This window comes from Rhea pennata, chromosome 3 (assembly GCF_028389875.1).
Source record: "Rhea pennata isolate bPtePen1 chromosome 3, bPtePen1.pri, whole genome shotgun sequence".
Taxonomy (NCBI): Eukaryota; Metazoa; Chordata; class Aves; order Rheiformes; family Rheidae; genus Rhea; species Rhea pennata.
Genome location: NC_084665.1, coordinates 70,739,263 through 70,757,899, shown reverse-complemented (window position 1 = coordinate 70,757,899; position 18,637 = coordinate 70,739,263). Strand labels below are relative to the sequence as shown.

The 18,637-nt window shown below is 35.3% G+C and overlaps 1 protein-coding gene across 5 annotated transcripts in view; it reads left to right on the top strand.

The window, feature by feature from the left end:
* Positions 1–17,935, top strand: part of TRMT11 (tRNA methyltransferase 11 homolog) — a 32,644-nt gene extending 14,709 nt beyond the window's left edge. For 4 of the 5 annotated variants that reach the window (XM_062572582.1, XM_062572578.1, XM_062572581.1 and 1 more), the window contains 6 exons: positions 2,293–2,373; positions 3,084–3,248; positions 4,874–4,946; positions 5,636–5,767; positions 9,787–9,907; positions 17,339–17,935. In XM_062572582.1, the coding sequence (XP_062428566.1) occupies positions 2,293–2,373; positions 3,084–3,248; positions 4,874–4,946; positions 5,636–5,767; positions 9,787–9,907; positions 17,339–17,470 (704 nt within the window). In that variant the 3' untranslated portion in view covers positions 17,471–17,935. Of the gene's footprint in view, positions 1–2,292; positions 2,374–3,083; positions 3,249–4,873; positions 4,947–5,635; positions 5,788–9,786; positions 9,908–17,338 lie in introns of those variants that run through there. The other variant, XM_062572580.1, reaches the window with a different exon arrangement.
* Positions 17,936–18,637: the final 702 nt, after the last annotated feature.

Here is an 18,637-nt window from a genome sequence, read left to right as displayed (position 1 = left end):
AATTGGAACAATTTTGCAAAATTGTGCTTGCTTGTAGTAAGCAAACTCATCTAGCTAGATGAGTCAAATCACAAATCTTTCACAGTAGTGTAACAACGAACAACTGGAATTTGTTCTTGGAATGAAAAGTGCTTTTGACCACGCTGATTTAAGAGATTTAGTTATTTTATTTTATTTTACTTTTTAAGACAGAATCTGATTGGCTGTGATTCTGAGATGTAGAATGTAATTTCCATAAGTGTTTTAGATATTCTTTCATCAGAGTTGGCCAGAAAAAAGCCTGGGGGTTTCTGAAAGGAGAAATCAAGTCTTTCATATGAGTACTCTGTGTTGTCCTTCTGGAAAATTTGTTCTTGTTATCTTGATAAAGTTTATTGTTTTTACCTCTGAAAAACATTTTTCCCCTCTCTCCCTTTGCCAATTCATGATGCTACATAATTGCAAGTGAAAGGAATTTTTTCTTTGACGTCCTGTAGGATTGCTATAGGACCAAAATCTCATGCTTGCTCAAGAGGTGGGGGAAATGGACACTGTCCAATAGAAAGGGATGAAGTTCTGTGCCATCGTCATTCTGCTAACAGTCATCAGGGGACAGTATGATTCTCTGCTTAACTTTGTATATACATTTGTTTAGTATATTGGGTCAAAAAGCTGGCCAAATTACAGTATTTAAGTATCAAAGCATCATATATGTGAACACAGCTGAATTGAGTACCATCTGAGATTTTTGAAAGGTTTAAGTTTGTTTTCCTATCTCCTTTTCTCTTCTATGTTTTAAAAAATATTCTTAGATGGGCAAAGTACTCTCTTTTTACTCTTTTCGTAGGACTGGGTGGTATGGGGGCCCTGCCCCCATAATTGAGGGCAGGGCTAGCTAAATTTGTCTTGACCCTCTGGAGGCACTGCCCATCTGTTCTGAGGGATTACAGCCGAGAAGGGAAATGGGTGACTCCTTTGGGGTGAGTAACCTTGTTTTTCCCTGATCCATTTAAAAAAAGGCAGAGAATTTTTTTTTTCTCCCTCACCTTCAATTTTAGTTGAATTTATTAGCATATGATACGTGGGTTCTCTAGTGCTCTGATGCAGCACCTTTGGCTGTATGTATGGTCTGTTTTACAGATTTGTCAGTGCTGAATGGGTGGCATAGTGGAATGCAGCTGCTTGACGTATTCCTGTTCAGATTGTCAGTTAGTTTGAAAACTGGTGACATTCTCGCAAACAGCTTATGCATTCCTTGTGCTGATGAACTCTCATCTTGCAGGAATTCTCACCTCATTTTAGTGGGATTATTCTATCCATAGGCAGTTGGCATCAGTAGTCTGAGGTTCACAGCCTAGTTCTCAGTTACTGTCCTGTTTTAAACAATTCTATTAGCTCTACATGTCCTGATTAAAAACTTGACAATACAATTCTGTGATAATCCTGTGTAATCCCTCCATTTCTCTTTTTAGAAGCTATTAAAGACATAATGGAGATGCTCTTTTCTATGGGCTCTTCAACTGTTGCCCAGTTTCAAGGGGAAATCGCATGTGTTTTTTTGGTAGTACATTTTAAAAACAGAAAGCAGATCACAGTAGAAGTAATAAAATAGTAGTAAAAACCAAAATCTAGTTTTATTACAAGATAAGTAAGCTAATGAATGTACTGACAAAATAGATATACAGAAAAAATACATCTGTATATAGTTGTTTTCACACTGCAAAATAATTGAGGAAACTTTGTTGATATTGCCATTTACATTGGAAAGGTACCATTACCTTTTATGAGGTACCTGACCATTGCCTCTTACTCAGGGGATGGCCACCTAACGCAACCAGTTTGGTTTTAGACACAGTTAAGGAGACAGACTTGGCAAACAGACTTTGCAGAGTTGCCATTTATTTTGTGGTGGTTTTTCAAATGGATTTTCAGGAGTGCATACAAAATAAAACTACAGTTTTGATTCATGTAATGATTAGAGGATGTTTTCGCCTCAGTTTGTAAATTGTAAACAAACTCTTAAAGAACAGCCTTAGGAGATAAGGACCAACACAGCAAGTTAACTGTATGCTGAAGGAAAATCTGCTGTAACCGACGAGGCAGTTAATGTTGTTATCTCTGATTATACTTGTGTAGTAATTCTAAGTGGTTGGCAGTTTTAATTCCTTTTCTTTTTTTTCAGGTCTAGATTGGAGTTTAGTGTGCTCCTGATGTAAACTCATGAAGTTCCTTGGGGCGGGGGGAGGAAATGAAGTAGATAGTGTTCGTAACAACATGCTCTTCATATTCTTCACCTTTTCCTGCCCTTTATAGGTGGTCTTCTTATCTCCTCAGCACACTTTGGAGCATATGTATGTGGTACTGATATAGACTACAACACAATCCATGGATTAGGTATGTTGCATATTCTTAAGGAATTGAAACCTAACTCTTTGGAATTTAAGAATATTAATGATAGCAGATGATACTCTGTGGATACAAAAGCAACGTTTTTCTTCACAGTGTTTATTTTCTCATGCTTGTTTTTATTGACTAATTTACATTTATCCTAACTAAGCTGTTTTCATAAGTTCAAGCAGAAAATATTTAATAAAATGAATAAGGAAAAAAAAAGAAAAGGAAATGCTGAATAGTGATGACAATGTCTGTATGCTTCCTTGTTCTGTGAAGCATAAGTTTATTTTCTTGTCTAATCCCATTCTTTGTTCTCTGAAAAATTGCAGTGCAAATTAAATTTGAGTTACTGGACAGGATTATGACTGGTGGATAATAGCTTAATTAATAATGATAGTCTAAAGCAGACATTTTACAAATGAATCTTTTTTAAAAAATAAGTGTTCTATGACAGCCTATATAGATGGTATATTTGAACTTTTCCTCTTGTATTATCATTGTGTCTTTTTGCTTCTAAAATTTATCGTAACTGCTTGTCACAGTGAGTAGAGCAAGGCAGGAGATAAAATTCTTGTTTAGTATGTGACATTTAATTATTTTCCTCTAAAATAAATGATACAGAATGAGAAAGCTTTTCCTCTGAAATAGTATGTCATGGGATATGTTTTTTTCTTCCACTCTTTCCCTCATCACCCCTTCATCCTGCCCAGGCAAGGCTAGCAGAAAGAACCAGAAATGGAGGGGACCAGATGAAAATATCAGAGCTAATCTCCGGCAGTATGGTTTAGAGAACTATTACCTTGATGCACTAGTTTCTGATTCTTCAAAACCAATATGGCGAAAGGGAATGCTGTTTGATGCCATCATTACAGATCGTAAGCTTGTTAATGTTTTGTTGTCTAATGAAAGTGCCTAAAGGGTTATTGCTTGTGTACATGCTTGATTTCATGTAAATCTAGACTAGTGAAGATTAGTAAGCTTTCCTAAACCAACAGGCAAATCAGTAAACTCCAGGATCTAAGAGATAGTACAGAAAGCTAGATTTTGCTATTTTCTTGTACCCTGGGTATGTGAATAATTCTGTCAACCTCAGTAGGACCTATCAGGGAATAAAATGCTATTTGGCATAGATATATGTTACTCAATTATTAAAAGAGTGGAAATAGGACCTCCCTTTTTAATTTATTTAAATTAGGAAAAAGTAAGTTTAATGTCTTGATAGCTGCTCAGGTCTGTGATTTCTGTATTCCAAAACATGACTGTTGAGGGCAACACTGTTGAAATTGAGTCTGCATTTTGACATCTCTTATTTTAAGGGAATGTATAAATGTGTAGCAAAGATGGAGATGTCTATTAGGGTATAATTTAAAAATAAAAAATAAAAGTAAATATAAACATTTCTAAAATTTGTCAGTAGAAATCAATGTGGCTGAAAATTATCCTCTGAAGAAGCCTGATTCAGTAAAAGCATAAAATTATTGATTCTGGAGACTTCTTATGAGAATGGTCTATGCTGCTTTTGGAACTTGTTGCTCCAGCACACTGGAGTTTGCCATGCATCATTGATGGACTTCTGAAGATAGATTTTAATGCGTTTCCTGAACACTTAACTACTAGAAGCACTAGGGGCTTTCAAAGAGTCCTCCACTCTTTAAAAAAAAACAAACAAAAAAACCACCTTCTTTACTTAACACCATTTGTCATGTATGGACTAGAGGAATAAATATAAGACACTGACACAGCAGTTTCTGACCTCTGGTGCTAACTCTTACCATGATATGTTCATGTGAATTAAGAGTAGGGAATTTGACTTTAGTCCATGAGTTGCCTGTTGATTTTCATTTGGCCTGTTTGTCAATAAGATAATGTTTAATATGAGTATGTCTTCGAATTGAATTTGTAAATTGTGGTGTAGCTTCTGCACATACAAAATGGAGAGTTGGTGCTTTCATGGTGCTGAAATGAATCTTTCAAAAACAAAGGTACTGAACACAAAATAAGTCTGTTACGTCATTAGAAGTTTGCAAAAATACATGAGAAAAACTGCCTCTGTTTTTACCTATATGAGAATCACATTTTTGTAATATTTTAGCAAGAAATTAAAATATTTGCAATTTCATTTTGAAAAAGATTTCCTAGGCATTATAGCAGAGATATTTCTGTCACACAAAAGAGGATGGGATCCCCTGTCATATGTTGGGAATGTAAGGAACATCTTTTAATGAAATAATTTGTTATTAAGGCAGGATAGTGTCCTCTGCATTGTAGCTGATGTGTAGTATGCTAGAAGCCTCTTATGACTGAGGGGCATTCTTTGAAACAGCTTTAAAAATAATCCTTTGGAGGAGTAAACTTTCAACAGATCTTGAATAAATTACCGATTTTTACTTTGTAACAGCCACGGTTTGTGCACTGTTGTGTATGTGTAACATAATTTCCTGATAGTATTTGTGCAAAGAGTGAACTTCTCATTTCTGTGTTATGTATTTGCTTTGTATAGCACCATATGGTATCCGAGAAGCTGCTCGCAGGACAGGTTCGCAAAAGGAAACAGTTAAGTCAGCTGAAAGAAGGTAGGAAACCTGTCTGTCAGATCATGTAAATGTCTTAATGGAATGGAAGCCAGTCACAATTTTAGAATCTTTATTATTTCTTTGTTAGCTATCAGCAGATAAAATAATAATTACAAAAGAAAAGCCCTTTCTGTTCTGTTTGCAAAACTACTATGTCACTTCCAGAAATCTTGTTTTTTTTTTCCCCTCTCTGCTAATCATTTGCATGTGTTGAGCTATCAAGTCCTATATCTCACTTCTGTGAATCACCTTTTCCTTGCATTTGATATCCTTAGAAAGTTCTGTTCAGTTCTGCAAGTAGTAGAAGGCAATCTAAAATGGAATACCTCTGCTTTACCTTCACCTTCTCTCTTGGTTTTCCACTGCTCTTTTCTCTCCACAGATAACACATGGCTTTTCCACTGCGTGGCGTTCTCTGTCTTTTACTCCAAATTGCCCTTGAGAAAGATGCTGTGCAAAATAACTTTTTCTAACATGTCTGATTCAGTGACTTTCCCAAGTGCTAAAGGTCATAGTTTAAGGAGTTAATAGAGGAATTTGGAAAGTCTTATTCTTCTTAGTAGAAATTGTGTATCTGGATTGTCATAGGTAGATTTGCAGATCTCAAATAGTGGGGTTTTTTTATTATTAAAAAATGCAGATATTACCTGCACTTTTGTATTTACACTTGTAATTTTTTTTTTGCTTAGCACAGAAAATCACATCTTCATTTCATCTAGCTATCATCTAAGTGACATCTTTTTTGACCTGTTGAAGTTTGCAGCAGAATATCTGGTGATGGGAGGAAGATTAGTTTACTGGCTGCCAATATACAGGCCTGAGTATGTATTCTTGATTTCTGGTATGTAGTATGTCAAAATGAATTTTACATTCTAACCATGATTTCTTCTGAGGTGTAATACAGCTGTAACTTCCATACTACTAGCACTGAAGAGTCATGCTCAGACTTCTATGTTAAAACTTCATATAGAGAAAAGCAGGTTTTGAAATAATGATTTCAGATGGAGATAACGATTTCAAATGGAGATAACACCTGCCTATTTCAGACAAGAAAAGCCTTCATGTGTCCTTGTAAACACATGTCCAGTAGGTTGAGGTTTAAGCTTTGAAAATTAGACTTAGTACAGGTATATTTCTAAGATAGTAACAGAAAAGTACCTACTAATATGTGTTTCTATTAGAATAGTTGATAGAATTTCAAGATTAGATTCTCTAAGAACACATTCTTGGCTCTTTGGGGCTTGATACCACTAACTTAACTTTCTTCTGAGAAATCAAAAGTCAAGTGACTAAGAAATGGTGTATGAGAGGCAGGAAGTGTAGGAAAGCAGCTCAATTAAAGGGAAGAGAGGCCAGCAGAGCCTGGGTAGTGATGTCTGCTCAGGAGTGCAGGGATTAGGACTGTGATGAAGGATGAGGAGATGTAAATGTGCTCAGACAAGTGGCAAGTATTGGGATGGAGAGTGTCTGAAGAAGTCAGAGAATGTCTTAAGAGGAGAGACATCTATTCACATACCTTAGTTCTGCAACTCTTACCTAAAGGATCTTTTTGTTTTTTGAAACTCTTATATTAAGGTGGGGAGTTGATATATAGTAGCTGTTTCTAAATAACCCCCAGAGGTAGATGGGCTTTGAAGAAAACTTCAACATTGTCATATATTTCTGTGTATAGTCAGACACTGTTATATAACTGGTTATTGACCCAGGTTTCGCCATGTGACAGTCCTGCGTATAACAACACATGCTGTGTTGAAAATTTGGGAATCAAAAAGCAGCAGACTGTTACATCACATCCGTGCCTGGTCTTCAGTAACAGAAGAGTGCACTTCTGTAGCTTGAATGTTTTTTTTCTTTTTTTGCTTGACGAAAATAGTATTTTAGACTTTTTTTTTTTGTTAAACTGTTTGTGGACCAAAAAATACCATTGATTGTGATATAATTCATTGTTCAGAATGCCTATTTGTACATGTTTAACTCTTCATAGACCTTGTGTGCTTGTGATCTCTATTTCAGTAAATCTTTTTGGAATTTGGAATTTATTCTGTTTGTTAATATATCAGAATGGTTTTTAATCTATTTTAATCTATTCATTGTATGTTGATAAGAGTGTATTTTCTCAGTACAGCAACACACAGTGTATAATTTAGATGACTATGCACTACACATTCTGGCTCTACTTTAGTTGATGTTCCGGGGAAATAAACTCTCAAACTCTAGTTTGGTGGTCTCTTAAAGAGTAAATTTGTACATTCTGCTATGAATTGACTTTATGCAGTGAATGTTGAAATGCTGAAGTCACCATGTAAGCACAGAATATTAGTAAAATAACTTTATTTTCAGCTGTAGTAAGGAACATGGGAACAAATATTAAAACAAATATATGAGGAAAAGATACTATTTTGGTTAGTAATACATTGAGCTATTGAGTGTCCCCTGGCAACACCTGCCATCAGGTTAATTTGTTATTTATGATCCTTGTGTATTACTTTCAATTTAAAACAAATCTGTGTTAAAATAGATTTGTGTTAAAACTACTGCTATTTATTATATTTCTCATTTGATAACATTCTGAGTTTCACCTGAAAGTGTGTAGTAATGACTTTGTAAGTTAATGCTAACAGACAAGGCTTTTTAACAAAGTGATAATGATCTTTTACTCTAAAAGACAGAAACTCACTCCAAAATTTACTCTTTCAGTCTGATCTTGAAATCGTTGTGGAGTCTGAATTCTTTTAACTGCTTTGCTGTTAGGCTTTCTTATGATTATGAAGAAAAACTTTTAAGATGTTGTGGCAGAAAGATGAATCTTGTAAAAATGAGAGGTAATTTGGCAGTACTAAATGCCTTGCAAGTCTTATGTAATAGAAGAAAACAGCTGAGAATTCATTTGTTTCTCCTCCGTCAAAAATGTGTTCGGACTTTTTTCTGCTTCCCTAGCAGAAGTGGCTTAATTTCAGGCACAGAAAGTGGCTGAAAGTTTGGTGATGTGGAAGCTTTGAAATGATGTGAAGAGACAATATAGTGTTTTTTCTTCTTATCTACTAGTCTGTATTTTGTATCATCTTACTTGCATAACAGCTCACTATTATCTTTAAGCTAAGAAATGTAAAGATTTCGCTTAGCACCTAGCTGGATGCTTAGACTGTTAAACCTTCAAAACTGGTATTTTTAAGTCATAATTTTATGACAGAGTTTGTCTAGAATGGCATAATATGTTGCCACTGTTGTTGTTTTTACTAGAAATACTGTACAAACAACTGAGTGTCTGGTATCTGTCTTTAAAATACCAGCAGTTGTTTGAAACTTATTTCCACCAAATCCTGGGTTATCCTGGCTATCAAATTAGAGTCTTCCTTAGAGTCCTCCTCCCCAACCTATTACTGTTAATGAATTCTAAAAGTATGGCCTAGAGTTTACATCACTTCCCTGTGTTGTCAGGCTAAGCCTAGGCCTTTGGGATTTGTTTTTTGCAATGTGTGCTTTGTTTGTTCTCGGGGTTGGTTTCTTCAGTCCATCTCTGGTTTGCATGTCTAAATAGTTTTGTGGAGCTGACATGTTGTAGATTTGCCTACTTGTCAAGAGCAAGCGTATGCATGTATACAGGGAAAACTATTTTCAATTGTGTTATATGAGATTCTTCTTTCTGTCTGAAGTAGTAGTTTACTTTGTAAAATTCATTCATAAAATCTACTTCTATATATGATATATACAGAATTCCTTCTTTGTATCTTTTACACACCTAATGGTAGGTGTGAACATTCAGTTCTACTTTTTAGTAACTGACTTTTGTTGACCTCCAAGCATGGGGAGATCATGAGAGTAATCATTTTATATGAAATTATAATCACTGACAATATCATATATTATTTATTTTCTGTAGTTTTCTGTAGTTTTTTGTTATAAATGCTATACATAAGCTTATTACAAAAACTAAGCCTGAGCAGCCAGTCTATATTGGAATATATAGGAAGGATGTCTGATCTCATATTTATCTTATTAGCTTCGTCAGTACTTCTCTCTCCCTGTTCTCACACATAGCTCTTAAATCCAAAATTCTACTTTCGGCATCTGGAGAAGTAGAAAGAGGATATATAATCCAGAGTAAGCTGTATCTGGGGAAATTCTTATCCTTATAACACGGGAGGTGTTTAAAACATTATGACTGCTATATCAGCAGTCATTTAATTGCTAGCCGGTGTTGCTATCGTTTGTGGTGCAGTAGCAGTGCACACAAATTGTACCAGTGTTGCTACAATTGCTATCCTTTCCTTTGTGATTTCTTTGTCAGTTGAAGAAAAAAAAATCTAATGTGATACATTTGTAACACCAGCTTCTGAACTCCAGGAATGTCACTGTCTATTGGAAGCTGTTTTAATATGTTTTGGAATTCAAGCAAATTGCTTCTCCCTTCAGGGAGTAGGAGTTAAGTCTCCTATTGCTACACCTTTATATCTGTTAACTGTGGAATCCTTTTTTTAAAACCATAGCTCCTGACTGGTTAAGTTGTTACTCCTGATTGACTGAGATATTTTCTACTTGAAAAGATACAGGCACATATACATTAAAAACATATAAATACAGTAGAAAATGAAAGTAGGAACCCTTACTGTTTACAGTGAGATTTTTTTTTTATTCTATGTGTTTTTTGTCACAAGATGATTGGAATACCTAATGGAAAAACTTTGACCACAAATACCTAAGTATCTGGTAACTTAGATTCCAAAAGGTGTAGCAACTTCCTAGGTAAGATATTTTTTAAAGAATCTGTATAAATTTTGTATTTCTAGTGCAAGTGTCCAATTCATAAGCTTACAACGTTCTGAATGTTTATTTCTTCCAGATACACAGAAGAGATCATTCCCCAGCACCCATGTCTGAAACTTATTAGTAACTGTGAGCAGATGCTTTCCAGCCACACATCAAGGCGCCTGATAACCATGGAAAAGGTGAAAGAATTTAAGGTAAGCTTAAATTCTGATTATATTGTGTAAAATGGTAGTTACTACATTCATGAAAGGTTTGTCTGCTATTCAGCATTTGATCTTCATTTCTATTGCTCTTGAATTTTTTTAAAATGAGAGTTAGAGCTTTTGTAAAGTTGCCACACATTTCTTAAAATTGTGTAGTGATTGAAGAGAGTGTTCTGGTTTTAGTCTTTCCTTTTTCTTGTCAGCTTTTGGTAAACTTTGTTCTGAACAAGCTGTGTAAGTGTGAAAGGGTCTTTGAAGTTTTGCTTGCTGTGGAAATTGCATATGCTTTTCTTGGAAAAAAGGACAGTGTGAATCAGATCCACAAAGATGCTTAGATGCCTAAATTCCCACTCATTCCAAAGTATAAATTAGGTGCCCAAGTAAGTACTGAATGCCTTTGTGGATCTGGTGGTATAGGTACACCGTATTCAATTCTGTGACTTCATTTTTACAATGGTACTTTTTTGATCTTTAAATCAATAGAGAGGTAAGAGGAATGTGGTTTTTGGAAAAAAAATTTGCACCTGTGACATAAGTACGACAAAGCAAAGCAGTTGTTTTAGTTTTTTAACACTGTAAAAAAAAACACTGAGACATGAGACTATTGCCGTCAAGTCTGCTTCCCATTATTTCTGCTTTTTCCTCTCACCTGTTTATATTAAGAGAAACAAAACCAAGGTGAAGCAAATGCTAAATGAAAATGCATACAAAAGGTGAGCAGATGGTTTTCCTTGTCAGATGGAAGAACTATTTTAAATGACAGGAGACAGAGTCAGACTGCTGTGTCTGCATGGTGCTTGCACTAGTAACACAGCAGGACTTCAGTACTACACTCATAATAATGAAGGCTGAACTTCTCGAGCAACACCTGAATTTCTGTAAAATACCTTTTTTGGAATTCAGAGCCAAGCTGCCAATTTTGTCAGGAGTAAACCGAGAAGGTAAATTATGAAATGCTTTGACATGCGTGCCCCAGGGTGTTCATGGGGACTTTCTGTTGGATTCTTTGTGTGCTAGCAGGTGTGTGATTAGCAGAGCTGTAGGATAAGGTGTTCTAATTTTAAAAGTATATTAATTCTTCTATAAACAAGCTTCCATCATTTGTTACTTTTGTTTTATGCATTGCTTATTTTTCAATACATGCTTTGACAGGTTCATATCTGGAAATGGTTAGATTTGACCATATGATGCCAGTGGTTGGGCTTACTGCTTAGGTAAAACTGTGCAGATGCTTCTGCTCAGGACACTAGAAATCTTTTAGAAAACTTAGATTCCAAAAGCCCATGTGCTTTTTCTAGTGATGCCATACTTGTGCAGATAACAAGATACTTATTGATTCTATAGCTAGTGCCTGTTTGTTTTAATCATGTTGTTTGACATCTTACTGTCTTAATATTTCCCCTCCCCAGTGTCTCTTAACTGATGTAATTCATACTGTCTTCACTCTTCAGGACATGTTTCTTGAGATACTAAGATAGGAAAAAGCCTGTGAAGTAGATATTTCTGTTTTACCAATTAGCTCCAACTAGTGAATTTTGCCATACTTCTATAGGCTTTCCTCCCCTCCCCCAATATGAAAGGATGGCTCTTTTTTCATACACAGTTACTGTTTTTCCAGGCAGTTTCTGTTTGCCTTACTGAGCAGGTTCTTAACAGGAACTCAGGTATCCCTTGTAGTTCAGCTTAGTGTAGTTCAGCTTCACAGGTGACTGGAAGGTTTTACAAGCTATGTAGGGTCATTATGCCATCCTTCAGTATCTTCAGTGTTTGCCACCCATAATGAATTGTGAATTTCACAGTAGATTCCACTCCATTGTTAACACTCTAAACTCTTAACTGAAGAGGAATTTCATCAGGCAAACATGAAATCAATGGTACAATTTTATTGTGCTTCCAATGTACAGAAGAGCAAAGTGAAAATAAGGCTAGTTGAAGTGTAACCTGTCAAAATCAATCATAAGCATGCAGATCATATACGTTGGATTAGAAACATCACAGAAGTATACAACTTATGTCTTTTAAGTGTCCAGTTTGTTTTATTTACAATGAAGTTGTGCCAACTGAAAAAGACTTCTTACTGAATGCAATGTTGAATAGATTTTTTCAGCACGTGCACAGTGTAAGCAGAAGAGTTGTGGATGTGTGTGGGGGGGGGTTGCCCTTTTTTTGCCTTTTTTTTTTGCCCTTTTTAAGAAAGCATTTAAGGCTTACTCTGGACAAGCATAATGATCCTTAGTAGGTCTCCAATCTTAAAATACTGTGATGATAGTAGTAATGATGAATGAATGAAGGCAGTTGTTGTAGAGGTCAGTTAACAGTAACTGGCTAGCTACTTCTAGTTATCTAAAGCTCAAAAGGTAGAAGAACTAAAGAAGTGAAGAACAGAATCACAGAATGAAGGAGGAACAAAATAGATGCGATATGAGGTGAGGGCTTACTAACCTGATGTATTTTTTTTCTGTGGATTTTAGTTTCTGTTCTTCTGGTGTTAAATGGTTATGGATTTCCCCAGTATCCATAAGTCTGAAAGAGAACTCTCTAACATAAATGTTATTAGAGCAGGTAGGTCTGTTAGTCTAGCCTCATTCAACTATAGAGAGAGTTTTTGAAGCAGTAAAAATGGAAATTCAGCTCTCCAAAGACTGTGGGTATCCATGTTTAAGAACTGAAATGTGGTGGTAATGGAAGAATATGAGTAGCTGTTGGCTCAGCAGATTTGTATTGTAAGGTCTGTGAACTGTTGTCTTGTACAAGTTCAGCCTTTTGCTTTCAATTGGAGACAGTTTGAAACAATTCTTCTGGACTGAACCAAATGAAAATACACTTTTCATTGTGCCAGGTTATTTTTCAAGAGCCTTTAAAAATCTACTTATATAAGACTGAGAAGTCTCAATCTGTTCCATCTCTATCTATTTTTTTTATTTAAATGTCAGATTGGTAAGTAGTTAGTCTGTAAGAAAATTGGAATATAACAACTTATACTATTGCTAACAAATAACCCAGAAGGTTATTGGGAATCTATATCTGGTGATCAATGCCCTATTTTCAGAAGGGATGCACTTACTAACCATCTTTAACTCTATGGTAGTGTTCTCTCTTTTTATAATGATGTGTCTAGCTTTTTGTTTTCTGAGCCGTGTTCGTTTCCCTGTAATGTCTTTCTGGACATTGCAGAAATGCTAGCACTTTGGTATTCATTTCACTCCTCTACTAACATTTCTTATAGAGGTATATCATATCTAGTTGGCTGTCTAATTCTGAAGTTTCTAGTGAGGACTTCTTAAAAATTTTGGAGGAGATGTTTTTAATTGACAAGGATTGAGAAAGACACCTAGAAAAATTGTATGGCAAGATAAAATGGAAAACTTGACTGAAGGGCAGATGACTATTCAGGAAAGGGCTCTGGCACATTGAGATTAAAAATCCACAGAGCTGAAAGGGTCTAACATTTCCACATCACACAGTCACACTAAGAATCTTCATTGGTGTTGAATTTTTCCTGACAAACTTAGCCATATCTGTTTCTGGATGCGATCCTTCTGTCCTTAATTTGGAAATTACATGAAGTTGTTTATCGCTGTATAGTGTTAGTGCAAGTGGTTTCTGTAGCTACTGTCTAGCACCAGATGTACAGTGGTAGAAAGCTGTGATAAGGCAAGGAAGATTTTTAAACAATAGCTGAATGTGAGTAATTAACCTAAGGCTGCAGTGAGGTCAGTAGATTCATAAAAGCTTTTGAATTACACTTAATATGTGCAAAGATTTAAATTAAAAAAAAGTTCACTTTTGTTATTTGTAAACTCCCTCCTGTTTCTTCCACTTCTTTTATTAATTATTGGAAATGTGTGACACCTTTTTTAGTGTTGTCTTTAGAAAAAAACATATAAATTGAAATTTTAAATTAGCTGAAAGCAGTTTGGTGGCATCCATTTTTGAGAAGAGTTCGTTTTGGATTGTCACAGGAGTTGGTGACTGTTGTTTGTGATTAGACTGCTGTTTTGAGAACTCAAGTAATTCAGAGTTAAAACCAAGAATGACTAGTGGGTAAACAACATCTTCAGTTCTGACCTTTACAAATAAAGGAAGAACTCTTTGTTTTCTGGTAGTGCTGGTAGAGTAGAGAAACACCTGCCAAGTGAGCTGATTATTACTGATCAATCTTGACACCTGGCCAAAGGAAATGCCTTCTTGGGAAGTTTCACTGTTTTATGCAGAAAAGACAGTTACAAACTTTGTCCTGAAAACTGACATTGTACAGTTGTTCCAAAAGAAATCAAGTGACATAGGCTTCCTTACCCTTTCTGTTCTTCCTTACATAAAGCTGTATAGCACAAGCAGTGCTCCCTCTTCATTGTCCAGTGAGTCATGTTAAGCGGAGGAAAGGGACTATCTCCCTTGAAGTATTGCAGTTCAGTTCTGTTCTCCAAGTTTACCCTAAAAAAAAAAAAAAAGCAAGAAACAAAAGCTAGAGAAAAGAAAAACATGTATGTTGAATGCACTGGACAGTTAATGGGCTTAAGTGAGGACTGACACTGATATGATCTTTAATTGAAATAATCTCTGACTTGTTCCTACTTATTCATTGTTGTGTCCTGCTCACCCTCTTACTGCAAAACATTCCTGCCAGTTCTTTAGAATGCATATTCTACTAGTTTATGCTGCTCAAAATAGAATTAAACTGAGGATATTTGATGGGCTTCCTTATTAAAATGAACTGTTGCCTAATTTACGAGAAAATTCTAATCCAATTTGTCAGAATAGTTTCATGAATAAGAACTTTTGACTCATTCTTGTCTCCATAGAGTTAAATTCAGCCAGTTACTGGTGTTCAGACTGTACCCGTTCAGTTTCCTCTGTAGGTACAAAATAACTAGAATGGATAGCTTAAATTATAATTTGTTCAGAATTCATTAGACTCTGAAATCCAAAAATTACTTTTATGTTCATCAGTTCTTGTATTCCCCATAAAACTATTTTGATTACTAAATGTCAGCACTGAGTGGCATTTCCAAATAATTCAGAATTTCTTGTTTTCTTTTCCATTTTTAAGAAGCACTCCCCAATCTGTATCTTTTGTTTAGGACCATTACCTTCTTTATTGGACAGTCATATGCCTGTAGATGGGAGAGATAGGAAATGGAAGCTCTTAAGCTGGAATTACGATGTGGGCCAGGAGCTCTCTTTGTAAACTCTCACAAGAGATTGCTGCCTGAATGCAGATGCCATCTGGTTTAGCAAGCACCACTTCGGATGAAATACAGATTTATAAAACGTATTCTGCTGGTGTGTGATGCACCAAGCCTGTTTCCATACGATGAATGCAGATGCTCCTCTTACAGCTGTGTTTTAACTTAAAGTATATTCTCTTACATATTGCATCCTCTCTGCCCTAACCAGCTTGAGGGTGGAGTGGGGAGTTTTTTCTTCCTTCTTCCCTTTGCCCTGCATCAGCATTTTCTTACTTAAATAGTATACAGATGTGTGACCTCTGAGGTTTTGGGATTTATTTTTTATGTTAAAATACTGTTAATTCATATGTCATTATCCTCCAGGGTCAAATATCCCCTCCATTTCTCAAGACATGTAAACTACATAGGATTATCATTAAAACACTTCCTACTCAATCTACCAAATGAGATATCTAGAAATATATGTTTAGGTTGAAGAGGAATTATTGACATATAATTCAGGGGAAGGGCAAGTGCTCCTTTCCTCTGAGTGGTTCTGTATAGTGGAGAACTAATGGGTACAGGCTGGCTATGAGAAGAGAATGTCTTCTGTGTCTAAGTCCTCCTTGTTCTCTGTCTCCCAGTAGAATTTTTCCCATGGATGTTTTAAAAGCCTGTTGATTATGAGATTGAGAAAGATATTAGAGTTGGCTGTATTTCACAGGTGATCAAAACACAACAGATAATACTTCATTTCTAATAGGGTTAATTAGGTCATTTTCTCCTACTACTTTCCAACTTCTCAGTATTTACAAAGAATGAGATTTCCTCATGGTGATGTGCATATTTTACACATTAGATTTCCACATGGAATTTTAACAATTAGCTAATTTTAATTTTAATTTTAACAATTAGCCAGTACATTTTACCAGTACATTTTAACATTTAGCTAGTTACTAGTTACGTCACTGGTATCTACTAGGATAATAGATGAAAACTACTTCCATAGGAATATCTCACTGTGCCCAGAAGAGGGCACTTGTACATGCACACAAACATCTTGCTGTCTTACCAGTCTTTGTTTCGCTCTTTCCGCATGTGCCTTCGGATATGTTCCAAAGCAGAATTGGTGTTGATCTGGCTAGGTGAAAGCCCAGAAGGGCTACAAAATAGCTGAAGGGAGAGATGTTCACCAGAGTTCAGTTCACCTTTGTATTTACTAGTTTGGTAATGTATTTACAGACTTAATTTACTTCCAGGTTATTGCTACTTGTGCTAAAGCATTCTAGAGCAACCTCATTTTCAAGTATTAATGTCTAACTCTGAATTATAAACTTAAGTAATGAACCAATCTGTTATGTTGTTGTGTTACTTAAAGTAAAAACTTGCAGTAAGCCATGAGTATGTATCGAGAAATGCTTTTCAGCAAACAGTTCTAGTTCTAGTGTATGTTTTATTTCTCCTTTGCACTTTGATTTTTCTTATGAGACTGTTTATATCAATTCTGTTTTGTTAGTGAGTGTGATAAACAGACATCAACCATAAGTGCTAAACTGTTTTTAACATCACCATCAGTTTTTCTTTAGCACTGCAATTTAAGTTTGATGTATCATTTATCTTAGAATATGGATAACAATAGTTGACAAGTATCTCAATATTTAATTGTATATATGACAAACTAAATCTGCTTTGCACAAACCTCTGAGTAACTAGATTTTCCAGGTGGTATTTTTTCCAGAAACTAGTCTTCAGATTTTCCATTACAAAAAACTGCGTGGCATAGTACCTATGCTCCCATTCATACATGGAAGGGTTGAATTCTGGTGACAGTAGCTGAGATGTTTCCAGTGATTCAGCATAGTTCAAGTTTCAAATGTCTGATATTGACAACTTGCACAGAATAGAATAATGGGAATTTGAATGCTTTTTAAAAAAGCAACTTGTCTGCTTGCGGATTGTATTTGTCAATGTTACATGCCCTATTATCCATTGCATATGAGTTCTTATTTGTACTATTCTCATTTAATACTAGAGTTTGCAATAGGATGTCTGTGTTCTTCTTAATCCTAATGAAAACCTTATCATTATATTTTTTGAATTCTTTAATTAATCTGATATCTTAATTTTTGCAATTCAATGGATAAATGCTTACTTTTGCTTGCAGTTGTTTGAAAAAGTTTTGAGGACAAACAATGGCAGCACACACTGAACATACTACTGTAAATTCTAACATTTGCCTTTTGATACCATGCAGAATCAAGATCAGAATTCTTACTTGTTGGATGGTCAATATATGCCGTACAAGGGACACAATTATTTTCGTGAGAAATATTTCAGTGGTGTGACAAAGAGGATTGCCAAGGAAGAAAAAGACAACCAGAAGTAAAATATAATATAAGCAGATTAAAAAATGAGGAAAGAATGAAGATCACGTTTCTTTGTAAGGACATCTGGATATGAACATTCATTTGGATGCTTCAGAAAATAAATACTGCTTTTGATTTTAAAACAAGATGAAACCCACAACACAGGTTGAGAGCAGTTTTTTTAATTAGCTTTGTTTATAGCAGATTTTATTGTATAAGTTTTTTGAGCCTTATTTAATTTATATTTGTACTTTCAAGTACTAATGATGATTGACTAAAACCATTATTATTGTTCTTTCACCATTAACATTTACAAAAAGTAGTAGTATCATTTGGCTTCTTAAACTGTGAACATCTGGCCATTTTAGAAACACGTGGTGGTGATCAAGGATTGCTTATTAAGAAGATCATTTTCATTTGTTTTGTTTTTTTGTAAATGGTATACAATAAAAACAGCTAAGCTTGTTGTGAGGTTATTTTTTTAATTGTTGCTTGCAATAACTGTTCATATGAATTCCAGTTGCTCGGGCTGAGGCCAACAGTGCTTAAAACAAACAAAAAACATAAGGAAATAAACGCATACACAAAAAAGCCTCTGTGACCTGACAAACTCTGGAGAGCCTATTAAACCCTATGAAGCCTGTCCACATCTGAAGCTCATCTGTACCTTGGATTTGCTCTTGCATTCCTAAACCTTGACTCTTGGTCAAGCCAACTGTCTGCAATTTTTGGTTCAGAAACTGATAGTTAAAGCAGTAACAACAACAGCAAAAAATCAGTAATGGTTACCTAATGGTATTAAGCCTAATCAAATCTCTGAAATTGAAGCTGTATTTGCTAAAGGGAAAACTTTGCTGAATCCACACCATGTCCATCATGAAAATACCTTATTTGAAAACCACTAAGCCCATTAATTCAGGATGTTAATGGCTTTTCTCATTTTAGTGGTCAGATATGGTCAAATATATTTCAGCAGGGCGGTGGTGAAATTTTCTTCAGCAAGATAAACTCTTACTTTCTAATTTGCTGAAGGTTATTGACTGAGGTTGTATTACAATCTTTGTAGATCATAATCTTTGAAGAGTCTCTCGAAAATAATATCTAGGTAAGCACAAGTCATTATGTATATCTGATGTAGTTCGTTAACTGAATTCAGTTTTCTGTGTGTTTTGGTCCTCAGCTGCAGT